At 32.2% G+C, this 19,804-nt stretch overlaps 2 protein-coding genes across 7 annotated transcripts in view; both read left to right on the forward strand.

The window, feature by feature from the left end:
• Positions 1-19,804, forward strand: part of rbms1a (RNA binding motif, single stranded interacting protein 1a) — a 312,567-nt gene that overhangs the window by 193,052 nt on the left and 99,711 nt on the right. The window lies entirely within an intron of this gene.
• The window catches only part of pla2r1 (phospholipase A2 receptor 1), an 868,273-nt gene that overhangs the window by 73,657 nt on the left and 774,812 nt on the right, over positions 1-19,804 (forward strand). For 2 of the 5 annotated variants that reach the window (XR_015502375.1, XM_087273310.1), the window contains 4 exons: positions 68-190; positions 2,375-2,551; positions 2,899-2,934; positions 9,783-10,666. The exons of 1 other annotated variant lie outside the window; for it this stretch is intronic. Coding sequence is in view for 2 of the 4 variants with exons in the window: in XM_087273310.1 (XP_087129436.1) it covers positions 68-190; positions 2,375-2,551; positions 2,899-2,934; positions 9,783-10,000 (554 nt within the window). In the remaining 2 variants the exon portion in view is untranslated. Of the gene's footprint in view, positions 1-67; positions 191-2,374; positions 2,552-2,898; positions 2,935-9,782; positions 10,667-14,897; positions 15,958-19,804 lie in introns of those variants that run through there. 2 more of the 5 variants (XM_087273311.1, XR_015502378.1) reach the window with 2 other exon arrangements.

The raw sequence follows: 19,804 nt of genomic DNA on the forward strand, positions 1-19,804 counted from the left end.
CCTGCTGGTGGCTTATTATTTGTGGTTGCGTTTGAGTGATTTTGCAAGATGTTTTTTTTTTTCTCAGGAAATTCTTCTGAGCTTCTGACCATTCAGGATGATGAGGAGAGCCGCTTCTTCCTTAAAGAGATGTGGCATTACGACAAAGGCCCTCAGAATTTATGGCTGGGAGTCTTGTATAATGATAAAAGTAAGAGCTGTGGCTTTTAAATATTGAAATTTGACAGCCATTTTTTTTTTTAACAAAACAAATTTGCATAAAAACAGAAAATACATCTTATTTGGTTCTATATGTATTCAGCTTTTTATATTACATTATTATTATTATTATTATTTATTTTTTATGTAGTTATATTTATGTGCGAGTTTCTAACAAATTATTACATTTTATGCATTTCTATAAAATTTTTAATTTAATTTAATTTGACCAAAATATAAAAAATATTCATATAACAATAATAATAAATAAAACATTAATTGTTCTTTATATAAATAATTTACATAGATTAGTCAGTACAAAAGAAAAACTGGATCTAATCTAACAGAAGTTAACCTGAAGGTCAGTCCAAAATTAGCACACCCAAATTAATATGTTTGGAAAAAAATGTAAAATACAATTTCAATAAACAAGAAAAACCAATAGAAAACATAAAAAAGGTCACATTTTGTTGAAACTAAATGTATCCATTTTTATGCATTATTATACAAATTATAAATAATTGTTGTATAAAAGAATGCACATCAATTTCTATAGAAATGTATGTGACCAAATTTTATTTAGAATAAAATTACAAAATATAACAATATTTATATAACAGTTGAATATAAATATATAAAATATTAAGTGTTTTTATGTAAATAAATTATATAGATTAGTCAGTACCAAAGAAAAACTGGAACTCATCAAACAAACTTAAGATTAGTTAAAAAATTTGCACACCTAAATTTTATGTTTGAGAAAAAATTTTAAATACAATTTGATGAAACAGGAAAAATCAAGAAAAACAAAACATATAAAATTGTTGAAATAAAATTTATCTAATTGGATGCATTATTATATGAAATATAAATAATTGTTGCCACATCAATTTCTATACAAATTTATGTGAGCACATTTTAATTTTTGTATAAAATTACAAATTATAAAATATAATTTATGTAGAATATGTTGTCCAAGGACCAAGGAAAAACTGCAACTAATCGAACAAAAGAATGTAAAATGAGTCCAAAAATTTTATTACAATTTTAATAAAAAGAAAGAGAAATAAAGAGAAAGCATAAATAATAATAAAAAAAATTATATATATATATATATATATATATATATATATATATATATATATATATATATATATATATATATATATATATATATATATATATATATATATATATATATATATATATATAAATATATATATATATATATATATATATATATATATATATATATATATATATATATATATATATAAATATATATATATATATATATATAAATATATATATATATATATATATATATATATATATATATATATATATATATATATTTATATATATATATATATATATATATATATATATTTTTTTATATATATATATATATATATATATATATATATATATATATATATGTGTATATATGTATATATATATATATATGTATATATATATATATATATGTATATGTATATATATATATATATATATATATATATATATATATATATATATATATATATATATATATATATATATATATATAGTTGAAGTCTAATAATAAAGGCTAATAATTTTGTCCCTAAAATGTTTTTTTTTTTTATTAAAAACTGCTTTTATTCTTGCCGAAATAAAACAAATAAGACTTTCTTTCTGCGAAAATGTCCTTGCATCATTTAGGAAATATTTAAAAAAGGGAAAAAAAATTCAAAGTGGGGCTAATAATTCTGTCTTCAACTGTATGTGTACAGTATGTATGTATGTATATATATATATATAAATTTTGTTTGTAATTTGTTTCTTCATTAATTCATTTGAATTGAAATGTATTATCTTTCTATTCCTAAAGATGTTCAGTGACCACATTTTATCTAATCTATAGAAAACAGACTGTTTAATAAAACTATTTTGTATAAATGCACCACAAATTGCCTACAGTATATTCATGAAAAAATAATATAAAATTATTTCATTTAAAAAGGGGTTGTGAACTCCTTTCGTAGTTACAATGTTTGACAAAATAATTCTTTGGCTGCACCTATTACAGACAGATATTATATTATATTGTGCTTTATTTATTTAAAAGATATCTATGAAAACTAAAAATGGTCATTATGAATTTGATATGAAGTGGACAAAATGCTTATTGTAGATGGTGTTTTGGCTCGTCTGGATGGCTCTCAGCTGCAGTACACGAACTGGCGATCCAGAGTTCCAGATGAGCAGGAGATGAGGAAACAGCCATGTGTGTCTATGCGGGTATCAGATGCGGTTTGGCAGTTAGCAGACTGCACCGAACGACTGGGCTTCATCTGTAAAACCTCAACAGGTAAAAGGCAAAACCACCAGATAAGATTTAACCCAGTACCAGAACCCGCTGATAGTTACCGCAACAATGCAACAGGATATGACTGTTGAACTTAAATACAGAAGTAGATAAGTTTGCTGTATCACTTGTGCACTGACTCACGCTTTGCAAAACAAAGTATACGTTAAAGGCACAAGCGATGAAACCTATATTTTATACACCCTCAAGTCTCATGATGACTGACTTCTTCTTCTTCTGTGAAACTGTGTGGTTTTTAAGAGCAAGGCCAGTAGGTGAAGTGTGAATGTTAATACTTCTACTGTGTAGATGCTCACTGTTTAATTTATAATGTTTGCTTTGTATGGCAGGTACCATTAAAGAGGTTGAAGTGGAGCCACTGAAAGGTTAGAATACACACTCAAAAACGACTTGTTTAAAATGAGCTGAAACAACACAGTTCTTGAGTTTTTGGGGGGAGGACAACTTCATTGATTTATGTTCAATCCATTTAAAATTGTAAATAATAATAATAAATTAACAAAATAATAAAAAGGAAGACAATGGACTGCGGATGATTGGATATGAGTGACATTCAGTGATGAATTATTAATCTGCATTGGGCAGGGTGATGATGGTGGAACTTTTGTTTGATGCCGTTTCAATGAAGTTTATGAAGACAACTGCCTGAACAAAACATGGAAATTTCCACAAATATTAATAATATGGGGATGTATGTCAGGGAAAGGTGTGGGAGAGATGACAGCCTTTATTTCCTTTATAAATGCACAAGATTATATTGAGATTTTGGACACTGTTCTTATTCAATCAATTGAAAGGAAGTTTTGTGATGAAGACAAAGGGCCCTATCATACACCCGGCGCAATGTGGCGCAAGACGCAACGCAATCGCTATTTGCTACTTTCACCTCGGCGCAAGGGTCATTTTGAGGTTTTGCGCCACACTGTTTAAATAGCAAATGCATTTGCGCTCGTATGTGCGCCTATAGGCGTTCTGGTCTAAAAAAGCAGGCGTGTTTTGGCGCGTTGCTATTTTGAGAAACTGTTAATAGTCTGATCTATAGACCAGAACAAAGGCGGTCTATTGTTTGGCGCAAAGTGCGTCTGGCTTACACACTACAAACAAGATGCAGAGCAATACGCAAATATCTTTACATATGAAAAAGATATAATATATTAAGGATATATACAATAAGGATATATATATAGGATATAAATATAAATGATTAAAATATTACAAATAATAATAAATAAATAATATTACAATTAATAGTACATATTAATTTCTAGCCTACATGAATTTAAAAACCACTGCCTTCATCTCGGGAGGCTTTTTCAGTTCATTCAATTTGCTTTTGTATAATGTTATTATTATTAGCAGTATTATTTATTATATCCATATTTATATTTGTTTTATTAAAAGCAAGCTTAGATTTGTCCACCTGTCAGGTTTTAGACCGTGTGGGGCATAGCAGGTGTATTTGGAAATAACTCAGTATTTTGACCACACTTCATTAATATTGTTCATTTTTTCGGAAATTACAACTGAATTTAGAAATATTTTTGAAACAAATCTTTGCGCTTAACAAACTAAATTAATTATTTATAGGCTAATGGATGTTTGTGTGTAAAGGCTTCCCTATCCACGAGAGCAAAAGGGAAAGTGAACTTACTTTACGTCATGTAAATAGCAAATGCGCTCATGACGCGACGCAACTGGCTCTTAAAGGTAATGGGAGATGAGACTCTGATTGGTTTATTCTCAAAACACACCTATAACTCATTAAGAAAATAAACTCAACCCTTTAAGACCATCTCGCAAAACGGATTTTCCCGTCCTTAAATTAGCAAGTATGCATTTTGACACGCCCTGAAAGCGTTTGCGCCCTGCGCTTTGCGTTTTGCGCATTGACCGTCAAAATAGAGCCCAAAGTTTTTTGAGGATGATAATGCAAAAATTAGGGCAAAATCTGTAAAAACTTTCCTACATGAAAGTCATATAATGTCAAAGGCATGGCCTGCAAATAGTCCAGACCTGAATCCAATTGAAAATCTGTGGTAGAAATTAAAGAAAGTGGTCCATAGGAAGGCTGATCTGGCATCTGCAATATCAGGGTGTGTGCTGCGTCTTAAAATGTATTAAAAGCTGATTAATCAATGTAGAGAAATTTAAGACCCCTAAAAAGTATTCAAAAGCCTTAAATGCTATTTTGCAAAGTATTACATTTTATATCATTTGCTGTGTAGTTTATGAAAACAATAAAATCATAGCAACACCATTATTTCTACAGTTCTATAGGCAACAACCTGCTAATTTTTAATATATTTTTTATTCATTATATGAAAAATGTTTTAGTTATGGATTAGTTTCTTGTCATTTTAACGTTTTATTGACTTTATTGCTAATATCATAGCCTAATTATTATTATGTCTCGTTACCTGTTTGCTAACATTGTGGGTCACAGAAATGTAGAAATTTTCCCCATTTATCAAAATAAATTTCAATCCTTCCATGTAAACTGTGGGAGAGTTTTTCAAAAGCTGCAACTCTGAGATCCGTCTTTCGGATGAGACGTTAAACCGAGGTCCTGACTCTCTGTGGTCATTAAAAATCCCATGGCACCTCTTGTAAACAGTAGGGGTGTAACCCCGATGTCCTGGCCAAAGTCCCTCATTGTGCCATTACAATCATGGCCTCCCAATCATCCCCATCTACTGAATTGGCTGTCTCTCCACTCCCCCAATAGCTGGTGTGCGGTGAGCGCACTGGCACCGTTGTCCTGTGGCTGCCATCTCATCATCCAAGTGGATGCTGCACACTGATGGTGGTGTGAAGAGACTCCCCTCATGATTGTGAAGTGCTTTGGGTGTATGGGCATACACAATAAATGCGCTATATAAATACACATTACATTACATTATATCCACTCGAAGATCGGAGATCTACTGGAAAATTTCCAGTTTTTAACAATCACTCGTCTGCCTAGCATGATACAGCTCTGTATCTACTGTGACTCAGCTTTATTCATGTGACTTAAGGGACAGGGGTCACCAAGCTGGATCAGTTTCTTACATTAATATTTAATAAATATACTGTGAGTTAAAATCTTGCCAGTGTTTCCGGTTGAAACCTAAAGTGGTTTCTAGGTTTTAAAATGTATGGGAAAAAAGTTAAATTCTCTCTCTGATATCTGTATACACTCTGAATACGACAAAGTTGGAGACAGATCGATGAAGAATACTTTTAATGCATGCCTCAGATAATTCAAACTGTTCTTAAAAGCCAGAGGTGGTACAACAAAGTACTTGTGTAGTTTTTTTTTTTTTGGAGATCCCATATAATTTTCATCAAATTTGCGTGATTGCATATCTTTTCCTCTGTTTGTTCTGTAAAAACAGTTGTGATTGACTACGTTGTTCAGAGTTATTTTTCTGAACAGCATCTTTTCTACACAAAACTATTGCACATGGTTGTTTTAAAACTAAACTGATTTAACAAAAACAGATGGGGTTTTTAACATAGAATTAATTAACCACGACAAAGCTCAAAGTAGGTCAACCTTCAAAAGTTTTATCAGTTATTGTGCAAATCATTGTTTTACACTTAAGGAACCAGTCTGTTCTGCTCTATTTTGAGGAAGTGACAACTCTTAATGCATTTTCCTTTTCCCTCACCAGCTGTTTTCTGGTGATAACTCTCAGTTCCTCAAAATGGAAAATAAAAAATATTTATATTGTTTTACCTGAGCTAAGTGAAAACGGGAGAAAAATATTTACATATAAGTTGATATTGTTTTGTTTTTTTTAGTTACTGCTTATTTTATTTCATTTAAAGAAACTGATTTAATTTGTTTAGAATTAATCTTTGGTATAATAAATAATATTTATATATTTAATAATATAGTAATAATAAAAACAATAGGTAATAATAGTTAAATAATAGGGGTGTGATGAGATACCTACTCCACGAGACGAGACACAAGATTTGCCTCACGAGAACAAGACACGATGTTTACACTATTTTAAAGAAATCCTTAATGATGAAACATATGAATGGAATAGTCTTAGAATTCAAATATTTTGTTAATATATGAATGAAAAATATATATTTTTTTTAAAAATGACAAAAGCCCAAAACAATTTAGGCGTTTTTTTTTTTTAATCAGCTTCAATTTACTTCCATTTTAATGAACATAACAGATAAAGTTTATATTGAATTCTGTGCAATGAACATGCAAACACTGCAAAATATCTGCTAATATATAAATGTAAAATACCATAATGGACTGATTGGCTTTTCCCGTATAGAAGTTCAGAGTATTGACACTGCAGATCTTGATGGTCAATTCAGATTTTGTAACAGTGTGCAATTGTTTTTATGACCTGCTTAGATTTATCAACTTTTAAAGGTGACTCGTATTCGATTGTCTGCATTTATACTGCACCAGGCAAAAGGCGCAATGACCAGGAAAAAAAAAAGAGCGGGCGCTGACAGCTGATAATAAAGAGCGCTCTTTTCTCCAATCCTGTATTTATTCTGTTTGCATGGTTTAATTTTGTTTAATTTTCTTTTTGACAAGTTGTTTTACTATAGCTTATGACAGAAAAGTTCTAATTTTGCCGTCTTTTAATCTAGGCTTTTTTAAACCAGTAACTGTTTTAATGTCATGTTCATGGCCTGAATTATGCATGTGATGTATGCAATAGTTCTATATTAGTTGTATTAGCGGATGTTTCGCTCACTCTCTTTCTCTCGCTAAACATGCTTAAATACTTGGAACGTGTTTGGTAATGGTGAAGGCGGGTGTGTTGAGTCTTCAGCAGTTCAGTATGTGTGCGCTTAGAGATGCGTGTAGGTGCAGAGAATATATTGTCAAACAACTGCGTGGTCTGTCCTGTGGCAAAATGCGGCTAAAAGTCCAAAACGATGGTAATAGTTTGATAGTGGTTTTTACATTTCTGCACTGCACTTCAATAATGCGGCTTTCTGCATATCCAAAGTGACATTTCATCGTGTGGTAGTGTTCATGGTTAATTTGTGTGGCTGCAGTTGTAGATGCAGTCTCTACTTGGACATGAATAACGTAACAACCTTTAAACTCCGGTGAGAGAATTGCGGTTACGTCACACTCGGCCGCCCAACCGAGTGTCATGTGCTACACAGAGGCCAGCCTTACCCGGTGTGTGCAAAGCAACCTCAACGATGTTTAATCTGACACCCCTATTAAATAAGATAATAATAAAATCTAGATATGAAAATAATATTTACTTAGTAGTTATTGTTTTGTTAGTTACAGCTTTTTTTGCTTTTTTTTTTTTTGAAGAAACTGATTTTAGTTGTTGAAAGTAATATTTATGAAAGTAAATATGTAAGATAATAATAATAAAAGATAATATTGACATAGAAGTTATGTTGTTTTTTTATTACTGCTTATTTTATTTTATTTTAAGAAACTGATTTAATTTGTTTACAATTTGTTTACAATTAATCTTTGTTATAATAAATAATAATAATAACAATATAGTAATAATAATAATAATAATAACACTAGGTAATAATAGTTCAATAATATAATGATATAATCTACAGTTGAAACCAGACCTTAACATACACTGTATGAAAAGGCACATTACTATTTAAAAAAAGTCAGATGTTAGTGTGACTAAACCTTTTCTCTTTAGGTAAGTTAGGATTATTACATTTATTCATGTTTTGCTTAATAGCAGAACAACGAGAGAGATATATATATATTTTTAATTGTTAGAACTTTTCTTGAAAGTCAAATTTACATACAATAAGATTAATATGCCTCTGAAAAAGCTCAGATGATGGTGTCCAGGTTTTGGAAGTTTCTGGTTGGCTAATTGACAACATTTGAGTTAATTGAAGGCACAACTGTAGAACAGTATTTAAGGAAAACCTTTAAACACACTGCTTCCTTGTGTGACAACATGGGAGAATCAACAAGCTAGAATCAACAAAAAAAGCCAGATTACAATTTGCAAAATTACACTGGGTAAAAGAATCATTTTTGGAGACATGTCTTGTGGTCTGATGGAACTAAGATTGAACTGTTTGGCCATAATGACCAGTGTTACATTTGGAAGACAATGGGCAAAGCTTACAAGCCTAGCAACACCATTCCAACTGAGAAGTATGGGGCGGCAGCATCATGTTGTGGGGCTGTTTCGTTGCAGGAGGGACTTGTCCACTTCACAGCATAGATGGCATCATGAGGAAAGGACAATATGTAGAAATACTGAAGCAAAATCTCAAGACATCAGCCAGGAAATTAAAACTTGGCAACAAATGGGTCTTCCAAACAGACCATGACCCTAAGCATACTGGCAAATTAGTTAAAATGTGCTTTAAGGACAAAAGAGGGAATGTTTTGGAGTGGCCATCACAAATCCCTGAACTCAATCCTATAGAAAACTTGTGGGCAGAGTTGAAAAAGCTTGTGTGAGGAAGACAGCCAACAAATCTGACTCCATTACAACAATTCTGTCAGGAGGAATGGGCCAAAATTCCTTCAAACTATTGTGAGAAGCTTGTGGAAGGATACCCAAAACATTTGACAGTTATACAGTTTAAAAGCAAAGCTAAAAAATAAAAAAGGAAATGTATGTCAGCTTTTAACTGTCTAGAAAATAATAAAAAATTCTCCAAAAAAAAATTCTCTTATTATTCTGGCATTTAGCAAATGTAAATCATTTAGGTCATCCTAATGGACCTAAATAGTAAACGTTTGATATGATTATCCATCAGACATTTTTTTTAAATGGTTAGGTTCCTTTTTTTACAGTGTATGTAAACTTTTGGTTTCAACTGTATATATGAAAATAATATTTACTTAGTAGTTGATATTTTGTTAATTAATGTTTTTTATTTCATTTGAAGAAACTGATTAAGTTGTATATAATTAATCTTTCTTATAGTAATAAAAAAAAATAATAATAATAATAAATAAATAAATAATATAATAATGTAATCTATATATATGAATGTAATATTTACATGGTTGTTTTTTGTGCTTATTTTATTTCATTTAAAGAAACTGATTTTAGTTGTGTAAAATGAATCTTTGTTATAATTGTAACAATAATAAAAATTATGACTTTCTTAAATTGAAACATGGAAACAGCTGTCAGGCATCATAGGGAAACGGATAAGTAACTATGAGATATTTTTAAGGCGCATGTTTTGAAAATTAAAAATGTCTTTTCTGTTTCAGGTCTCCACCAGGGCGTCATCTCAGTGGCTGCATTGGTGGCCATTTTACTGTTCGCAGTGGTAATCGGATCACTGTGGCTCCTTTACAAGAGAAACTCTCTGTGCTTCCGGAGGCTTCCAACGTTTGGCAGCGCCTATTACAGACAGACAAACTCCCAAGCCAGTGACCAAGATGAAAACGTTTTACTGCCAGAACTAGAGACCCAAGCAGGGGACTAGCATGTTTGTGTGAGTGTATAGATGCATGTTTCTGTGTGTGTTTTGTCAAAGTGTGTGTGTGTGTTAGTTTAGTCTGAGAGACGGCAATGGGAATATGATGAAGAGAGATAAGTTGTGTGTGTATGTGTGTGTATGTACAGTATGTGTGCTATTGTTTCGGGAAGATATTGTGCACATGGATATCTTATGAATACATGACAGCATTTAAAGGGATAGTTCACTCAAATAATGAACATTTCTTTCTTCTGTTGAACACAAAAGAAGATATTTCGAAGAATGTCGGGGGAAAATGTCTATTGACCTTAATAAGGGAACAAAAAATACTATGGAAATTCATTCATTCATTTTCCTTCGGCTTAGTCCCTTATTTATCAGAGGCTCACAGCGCAATGAACCGCCAACTATTTCAGCATTATTTTTACATAGCGGATGCCCTTCCATCTGCAATCCAGTACTAGGAAACACCCATACACTCTCACATTCACACACACATTTATACATTATGGCCAGTTTAGTTCATCCAAATGACCTATATTGCATGTCTTAGGACTGTGGGGGAAACCGGAGCACCCGGAGGAAACTCGTGCAAACACGGGGAAAACATGCATACACCACACAGAAATGCCAATTAGCCCAGTCGGGATTCGAACCAGAGACCTTCTTGCTGTGAGGTGATGATTGCTTACCACTGAGCCACCGTGCTTTTTCAGAGTATTTTTTTGTGTTCAACCGAACTCCAAAAATTCAAACTGGTTTAGAACAAAGTGGAGAGGAAGCGAATGGTGACTAATTTCAATTTGTGGGTGAACTATCCCTTTAAACACACTATGAAAGGGATATTCTTAATGAAGTGAGAAATGGCTTTTCTCTATTGTCTTCTATTCAGGACAACAACAGCATTCTTCTAGAATGTAAAAGTTAATATTAGCTAATATTGATGCCTCAATGTATTATCAGGAGCTAAGAGTATTAATTTTGTTTTGCCTGTATATGTTTGTTTTTTCCCGTACATTTTTTAAGCATCACCAAGAACCACCATTTAAGCTAAAAGATTTTTTTATGTTTTTCTGAAATATATATATATATATATATATATATATATATATATATATATATATATATATATATATATATATATATATATATATATACATATATATATATATATATACATATATATATATATATATATATATATATATATATATATATTAGGGGTGTCAAAATTAATTGTTTATTCGGTGCACCGCGATGCAGACGCGGACAATTCTGTATCGGTTCAGAAATAATCATAACCGGTTATTATGTACTGACGTCATTTATCTCCTATGCGCTCTGTCGCGAGGGAGGTGAGCGCTAGTATTTACAACACTCAGGCAACTCAGGGCCGGCCGTGGCATAGGCACCATAGGCGTATGCTAAGGGCGCTGTACATCCAGGGTGGCGCCAGAAGTGAGCGCGGTTCAGTTGGTTTTGTTTTCGATTTTCCTGACACACATTCAGTTATAGACGGCATTAACCCAACCTTTTACCCTAAAAAGATCTAAAGTGTGTTTCCTACAAAAGGACAAAGCTGGTTATGTTTCACAGCTGTCTTTCTTTTTTTTTTCGCTCGACATTACGATCACTGCTCCGTTTAAGTCCTCGCAATATGTGATTAGCAGGGATAGCTCGCGTTGAGAGGAGCTCTCAGCAAGGGACCGTCGGAAAAGGGCTTCTTTTTTTTCCTTTTTTTTCTTCTCGTTTTTCTGCTCCGCTCAGCGCGAGCTCTCCCTGTTGCGAGGGCTTAAGTGTGTGTGTGTGTGTGTGTGTGTGTGTGTGTGTGTGTGTGTGTGTGTGTGTGTTTGTTTGTTTGGTGCTGTCTATGTTTGTGTATGTGTTTGAATGAGAGACAGTGTGGTGCTGTGTGTCTGTGTGTTTATACAGACAGCTTGTTATAGCCTCCCCCCTAAAATATAACACTGTATATAGAAAGCATCGTCAATGCACCGAGATATCGAATTGAACCGAATCGAAGGCATGATAATCGTAACCGAATCGAACCGTGAGACCAGTATAGGTTCACACCTCTAATATATATACATATATATATATATATATATATATATATATATATATATATATATATATATATATATATATATATATATATATATATATATATATATATATATATATATATATATATTATTTATAGAATTTTGGAAAGCAGGAACTAATGACATCCATAGCAGACGCAAAAATATTACTATGGAAGAATACTAAGGAAAAATATGCAGTGCCAACTTTCTTCAAAATAATTTATTTTGTGTTAAACAGAAGAAGATCAATCAGATTTGGAGCAAGTGAATGATGAGTAAATTTTCATTGTAGGGTGAATCTCATTAAAAGTCCTGAGGGGGGGGGTAAATTAACGGCAACATTCTCATTTTGGGTGATCTGTCCCTTTAACGCTGGTTTACACTTACACAAATGTTTAAGACCACACAAATTGGATTTTTGGTCCTACTAGCAGAGTTACCCTACATTCACATCAATACAATGCCTTTGCGATAGTTACAGTATTGTTAGACAAACTAAAGAATAAAGGATTTTATTATTGTAAGACATACAGCAGAAAAAGCAAAAATAACTGTTGATTAAAATTTTAAATTCGGAATGGACTTGGTGTGGTCCAAGCTCACTTTTATTTGAACTAAAGCACATGTAAATACAACAAAAGTTGACCAGATATCTGTACAAAAACAATATAAAATAAAAGTAATCTCTTACAAAGTAAATAGTGAAGGTGGACGTGAATAGACTTGAATGAACTCATGCACAGGCAATAGAGATACCAGATTACAAATATTCATGATGCTGTAGTTAAAAATAACTGTTACAAACATTTGATAGCACATGTTAAACATTAGTTATCAAGATAAACACTCATGGTAATGACTATTGTGGCAAGTGAAGGTTTGAGAGACCCCTTTAGATTCAGTGCATATGTGAATAATTTGCACAAAATAAGATCATACAAAATGCATGTTTTTTTATTATTCAGTACTCTCCTGTGTAAGAACCCTTGGTTTTTAATACTGTTTGTGGTTACCTGGATGATCTACGACCTTTGACATGTTTGTTCATGAAACAGTTCAGAAATATCTTCAGTTTTCCAGCATCTTGCCATATATGAATGTTTTCTAGCAGTGACTATATGATTTTAAGATCCATCTTTTCACACTGAGGACTATTTTAAAAGGGTTAAATGTTTCAGAAAGAAACACAATTTGTTTAGAGCCTGGGGGGTGAAAACATTTAAAAAGAATGAAGATGTCCACATTTTTCTAATAGTTAAAAAAATTATCCGTTTAGGACTGCCCTTCAGAAATAACCAAATATACTTGCATGTTTCCTGAAAGAAAGTACAATTTATCTTCGAAATGAAAGAGTTTTCATAAAAGTGAACAGTAAGAAATTAAAAAACTAACATGAATTTGTATGATCTCTTTTAATTTGTTAAAATTATTGTCATTTTCTTCATTTTTCCAAGGGGTTTCACTTGCCACTGTTAATTGGTCCTTTTTACTTGTAAAATCAGACCTTTTACATTATAAAAGATTCACACTTTCGTTGTTTAACATTTTCATCATTATAAATAGTAGTTTAATGCAGTTTACAATGTTCGCAAAAAAGTAAAAATCTAAATATAAATCCTAAATATAAATCCCAAGTGTGTTAGGTTTATACAAAGTGTAAATTAAGTTGTTAGAGTGGCTGACTGTAGTATTGGTAACCTAGTAACCAAAAGTAAACAATGCAAGCATAATGGAGTCAGGTTGGTTTAATGTTTGTTAAACTGAGTTCGAGTTTATGCATCAAATTTTCATTATACACATTAACAAGCTCAAATTCACCTCAAGTGAGCATCATTTATTTATTTTTATTCAAATTTTGACATTTCCATCACAAGTTTCTCAAGCGATACTGCAAAATGTGTATTAACAAAGGGCTAATGAAACGCTATAAACCTTATTGTTTTTCCCACACGGTTCGTTGAACTCTCAGCCTTCTCCACAGCTTAGAATGAACAATCTAAAAGCTGTAGAATAATCAAACTATTAATCTAAACATGCTTATTTTTAAGGATGTTTGTACTTTACTGAGGAGCTTCAGACGTTCTATGCATTCAATCACAAAGTATACGAATATCCACAAACTTAAATGTGTTAGTTCATCTAAAGATGGACATTACAGTATGTCTATTTTACTCACTTATGTTGTTCCTGCCTGACCGTTAATCTTTACGTTAGAAACATAATCAAAATTATTAATTTACCATACAGTTTGAAATTAGGTGTATGATTTTCACAGTACATTTTTTGGGTGTTATATGGAGTCATGTTGTTTACATTACATTTTTATATCACAGTTTCTCTTTATGATCTCTGAATGTTCGTTACACTCCTGGGTCTGTATTCACAAAGTATCTTAACACTAAGAGTCCTCCTAAATAGCAGTAAACATAAAGGAAAGCAGGGTGTGAATATAATTTCATGTGGACTTTTAAATGTTCCTCTTCTGCAACTATTCAACAATGCAACTTTGTGTGATCCTCCTAACTAGGACCAACTGCTCTTTTGAAGTCTTTTAATAGTTTATTTGCAGCAGGAAGCTTGTTCTCAAGCAGTTTGGTTTAGTTAAAACAATAAACTACAATCAAAAAGAGTTCTCGTATTCAAAATAAGCCACCGCACACCAAAGCCAAGCAGAACAGCGTGGCCATGAAGGAACGTTTACCTTGCACAGTCGGTGCCTTTATCAGTATTACAACCTTATTATTAGTACCGTTTTCGCTCCTTTGATATCTGAAACTGCTTTGATCTGAAGTGTGTTACTTATTTGTTCTTTTTAGGCACCTTACTTTTTTGTGCAGTTCACAAATGTGAGTGGAGAACGTCGTTTTTAACCATCCAGTGTTTCTCTGAGCTCTTCAGAAAAAGCACACACGCAAAAGCTGTACATTTGAGTTTCAGAAAAATACCTTCTGTGCTTCCTAATAAGCCATGAAATAAAACTACCTTGTATATTTTTATTGACTTTTTCTGGTATTATGTGTTGGACTACAGTTGAAGTCAGAATTATTAGCCCCCCTGAATTATTAGACTGTTTATTTATTTTTTTCCCCTAATTTCTGTTTAACAGAGAGATTTCTTCAACACATTTCTAAACATAATAGTTTTAGTAACTCATTTCACATAACTGATTTATTTTATCTTTGCCATGATGACAGTAAATAATATTTGACTAGACATTTTTCAAGACACTTCTATACAGCTTAAAGTGACATTTAAAGGCTTAACCAGGTTAATCAGGTTAACTAGACAGGGTAATTAGGCAAGTTATTGTATAACGGTGGTTTATTCTGTAAATTATTGAGAAAAAATATAGCTTAAAGGGGCTAATAATTTTGTCCCTAAAATGGTGTTTAAAAAATTAAAAACTGCTTTTATTCTTGCTGAAATAAAACAAATAAGACTTTCTGGAAAAGAAAAAATATTATCAGACATACCATGAAAATTTCCTTCCTCTGTTAAACATCAATTGGGAAATATTTTAAAAATAAAAAACTACTTCAAAGAGGGCCAATAATTCTGACTTCAACTGTATATGGCAAGACAATCGACTTCACTGTTTTAATTATGGACACAGATGTTATATAAAGTATTTGTTGTAAATTTTGATGAGCACTTGTATGCTAATATACAGTAGTTCTTCTCCATTTTGTGCTTTTACATTGCTGTAAGACTATCTTCTATGTGTGCGTTTGTGTTTAAAGGGTTTGCATGGTGTTACTGTGTGTTACATTTTACATTTGGCAGTGTACATTTCTCACATGTTAATCTCCATGATTTAAAAGAAAATTGTTATTAAAAAGACTCAGATGTTGAATTTATCATGACTTTTGATCAAAAGATGAATTTGCTTCTTTTATTTAAACATATTTCATCAAATCAAAATATTGGATCTGTACTTATTTTATTTATTATATTTTAATTCAGATTTGTTAATCATACATCAGAACATTCGGTCCCACTTTATATTACGTGGCCTTAACTACTATGTACTTGCATCGAAAATATAAATACAATGTACTTACTGTGTTCATCATAATGTATTTGAGAACACTTGTGTTGCTCTTTGGGATAGGGGTTGGGTTATGGACAGGTTTGGTGGTATGGGTAGGATTAAGTATGGGTTAAGGTGTAAAGGGATGGTTAACAGTGTATTTACAAATGTAATTACAGAAGTTAATTACAGATACAGGAATTCAAACAAGCACAAGTACACAGTAAATACATGTATTTACACAATAATAACATTGTAACAAACTATTAATTCCTGTGTAAGTACAGTACATATTAAGGCCACTCAATATGAAGTGGGACCGAACATTAAAATATTTTATTATATGTTATTTTAGTTTTATTTATTGATATGCTTATTTATTTTATGTTGTTTATCTTAATTTTTTTTTAGCTATTTTAAAGTATTTAAAATACTTTAATATTTACTTAGATTTATCTGTCTTTCGGATGAGACGTTAAACCGAGGTCCCTACTCTCTATGGTCGTAAAAAATCCCAGGATGTCTTTCGAAAAAGAGTAGGGTTTAACCCCGGCATCCTGTCCAAATCTGGCCACTGGCCTCTGTCCATCATTGGCCTCCTAACCCTTGCCACATCATAATTGTCTCCTGTCTGCCAATCAGCTGATGTGTGGTGTGCGGTCTGGCGTAAATGGCTGCTGTTGCGTCATCCAGGTGGATGCTGCACACTGGTGGTGGATGAGGAGATTCTCCTCCCCCAATGTGTAAAGCGCTTTGAGTGCCCAGAAAAGCGCTATATATATGTAAGGAATGATTATAAATGATTATTATTATTATTTAATTTTTTTTGTTCTGTTTTGTTAAGTTTTTCTCCTCTCCAAACGTTAACACAAACCCCGTTAGCATTTTCTTGTGTCCTTTTGGTGGTCCAGCCCCCAGGTTGAAAACCCAGTTCTACAGCTCTGATATAATGTACTGTGTGATCTTATGAGGAATTTACTTCCAATATTAAACAAAGACAAACAATCTCATACTCAAAACAATTCAATATGAAATACCATACAAATAAAATCAGCACAAAACATTTTATGCCTATTTATTTATTTATAGGCAGTGGCGCAGTAGGTAGTGCTGTCGCCTCACAGCAAGAAGGCCGCTGGTTCGAACCTCTGCTCAGTTGCCTTTCTGTGTGGAGTTTGCATATTCTCCATGCCTTCGCGTGGGTTTCCTCCGGGTGCTCCGGTTTCCCCCCACAGTCCAAAGACATGCGGTACAGGTGAATTGGGTTGGCTAAATTGTCCGTTGTGTGTGTGTGTGTGTGTGTGTGTGTGTGTGTGTGTGTGTGTGTGTGTGTGTGTGTGTGTGTGTGTGTGTATGTTTCCTAGAGATGGGTTGCGGCTGGAAGGGCATCCGCTGCGTAAAAACTTGCTTCCGCTGTGGCGACCCCAGATTAATAAAGGGACTAAGCCGACAAGAAAATGAATGAATGAATAAACTTCATAGAGAAGTTTTTTACAATTTTATAATATTTTAAACTGACAATGCTGATGTTGAATAGAAATCTTAGCTTATATAGATATTGTTTGACATAGTTGGTTAAATAGTTTGTCAAATCCATGTGTGTTGAACAGAGGAGTCATTTCCTTTATAAAGTAGGCCAATCCAAAAAAAAAGAAAAAAAGAAACTAAGTGTAATTCTAGATGGAAAGCTTTTTTTTGTAAATTGTAAATGTAAAGAAAAGAAAAACTTGTCACATTCAGTTAGGAATAAGACTACATAAACCAAATGTGACAATATTTTCAGATCAAGTTGGGGAAAATGAAAGGAAACATTACTATCATTGAATGGCTGTTCTAAAGTATTTTAAAGAATGTTGGAAACCATTTTGGTGACTGTCACTTTAAATTCAAATGAGATTGTCCTTTTTTCAAAAGGGGGCAAAACACCTGAGCGTCACCATATCTCTAAACTAAACAGGGAGACTCATCAAATGGTAATAATAAACGTTTTCAAAGCGATGTAATACTTTCGAAAATCACGATTGGGATTATATATACATATATTGTGACAATATATACAGCTGAAGTCAGAATTATTAGCCCCCTTTGAGTTTTTTTCTTCTTTTTTAAATATTTCCCAAATGATGTTTAAAAAAGCTAAGAAATTTTCACAGTATTTCTGATAATATTTTTTCTTCTGGAGAAAGTCTTATATGATTTTATTTCAGCTAGAATAAAAGCAGTTTTTAATTTTTTTAAAGCCATTTTAAGGTCAAAATTATTAGCCCCTTTAAGCTATATTTTTGTTTCGATAGTCTACAGAACAAACCACCGTTATACAATAACTTGCCTAATTACCCTAACCTGCCTAGTTAACCTAATTAACCTAGTTAAGCCTTTAAATGTCACTTTAAGCTGTATAGAAGTGTCTTGAAAAATGTCTAGTCAAATAATATTTACTGACATCATGGCAAAAATAAAATAAAAGATAAAATAAATCAGTTAAAAGAAATGAGTTATTAAAATTATTATGTTTATAAATGTGTTCAGAAAAATCTGCTCTCCATTAAACAGAAATTGGGGGAAAAAATAAAAAGAGGGGCTAATAATTCAGTGGGCTAATAATTCCAACTGTATAAATCCATGCCTAATATTCGATGATCAGAAAGTGACACATTTCTTATAAATTGGTCAAATTTTTCAGGATTTGTGATGCAGCAAGGCCAGATACTGTAGTGTACACCATGATTCTACATAAAAATTCACTTTAAAGTGTAATAAGACATAAAAGTGGCCATAAACTAATATTTTCTCAATTTAAATGAGTAGGCTCGGACCTGGAAACAGTATTCTATGCGTCACTACTTAACAAGCGGATTGGCAGATTCAAAACGACTAGTGTTATTTGTGCGGAAAAATTGACAAGGTGTAAAGAAATGTCTCAGAAGAAGGCAGTCAATGGAGACTATTGTTCATTGTGCATGTAAAATGCTCTTCCTTGCTGACGTTATCTTTAGCAGGTGAAAGCTCTAATGGCGGATGGCTGCTTCTCACTGAGGGCTGTCTATGCTAATGAGGGAGGGATTGGCACTGATGGGTGGGGCTTTCCCCCTCTGGCGACATGTACAAAGGGAGAATGTGAATCAAAATGTTTACTGGCTTTTTTTATCAAGTGTGTTTATAAAAAATGACATTTTATTTAATAAATATATATAATAAAATTAACTTTTATCATTAGAAGCTGGCTATATTTACACACTGTTGCCACACAACTGTGCAAGACCACAAAAATGTTTTTATACATTTTGACAACAAGTAAAATACAGTGTAATATTAATAAAAAATCAATTAATTGTATTCTAACCTTCATTTTGCTAGCTCTCCATGCAAACAAATAAATAAAAAAATATATAACAAACAAGTAAACTGCAAAAAAGGGGTAATTGCCTCAATTGTGTTGTTTTTAAATATGCAAATACATGGAATTGCTCTGTGTTATGCAAATAAAAGTTAAGGATACAAATAAGCAAAAGAGAAACTTATGCAATTGTCATTATATTATAAATGTGATGAGTGAGAGTGAGAATCCCGAACAATCAGCAAAATATACAGTTTGTGTGGTCAAATTTGTTAAAAATAAATATACGTGTGGTGAGTGAGACATGGATGTCACAGTCAAAAAAGAAAAAAAACTAAACTTCAACTGCTAATTTT

This window comes from Danio rerio, chromosome 11 (assembly GCF_052040795.2).
Source record: "Danio rerio strain M-AB ecotype USA chromosome 11, GRCz13ab, whole genome shotgun sequence".
Classification (NCBI taxonomy): domain Eukaryota; kingdom Metazoa; phylum Chordata; class Actinopteri; order Cypriniformes; family Danionidae; genus Danio; species Danio rerio.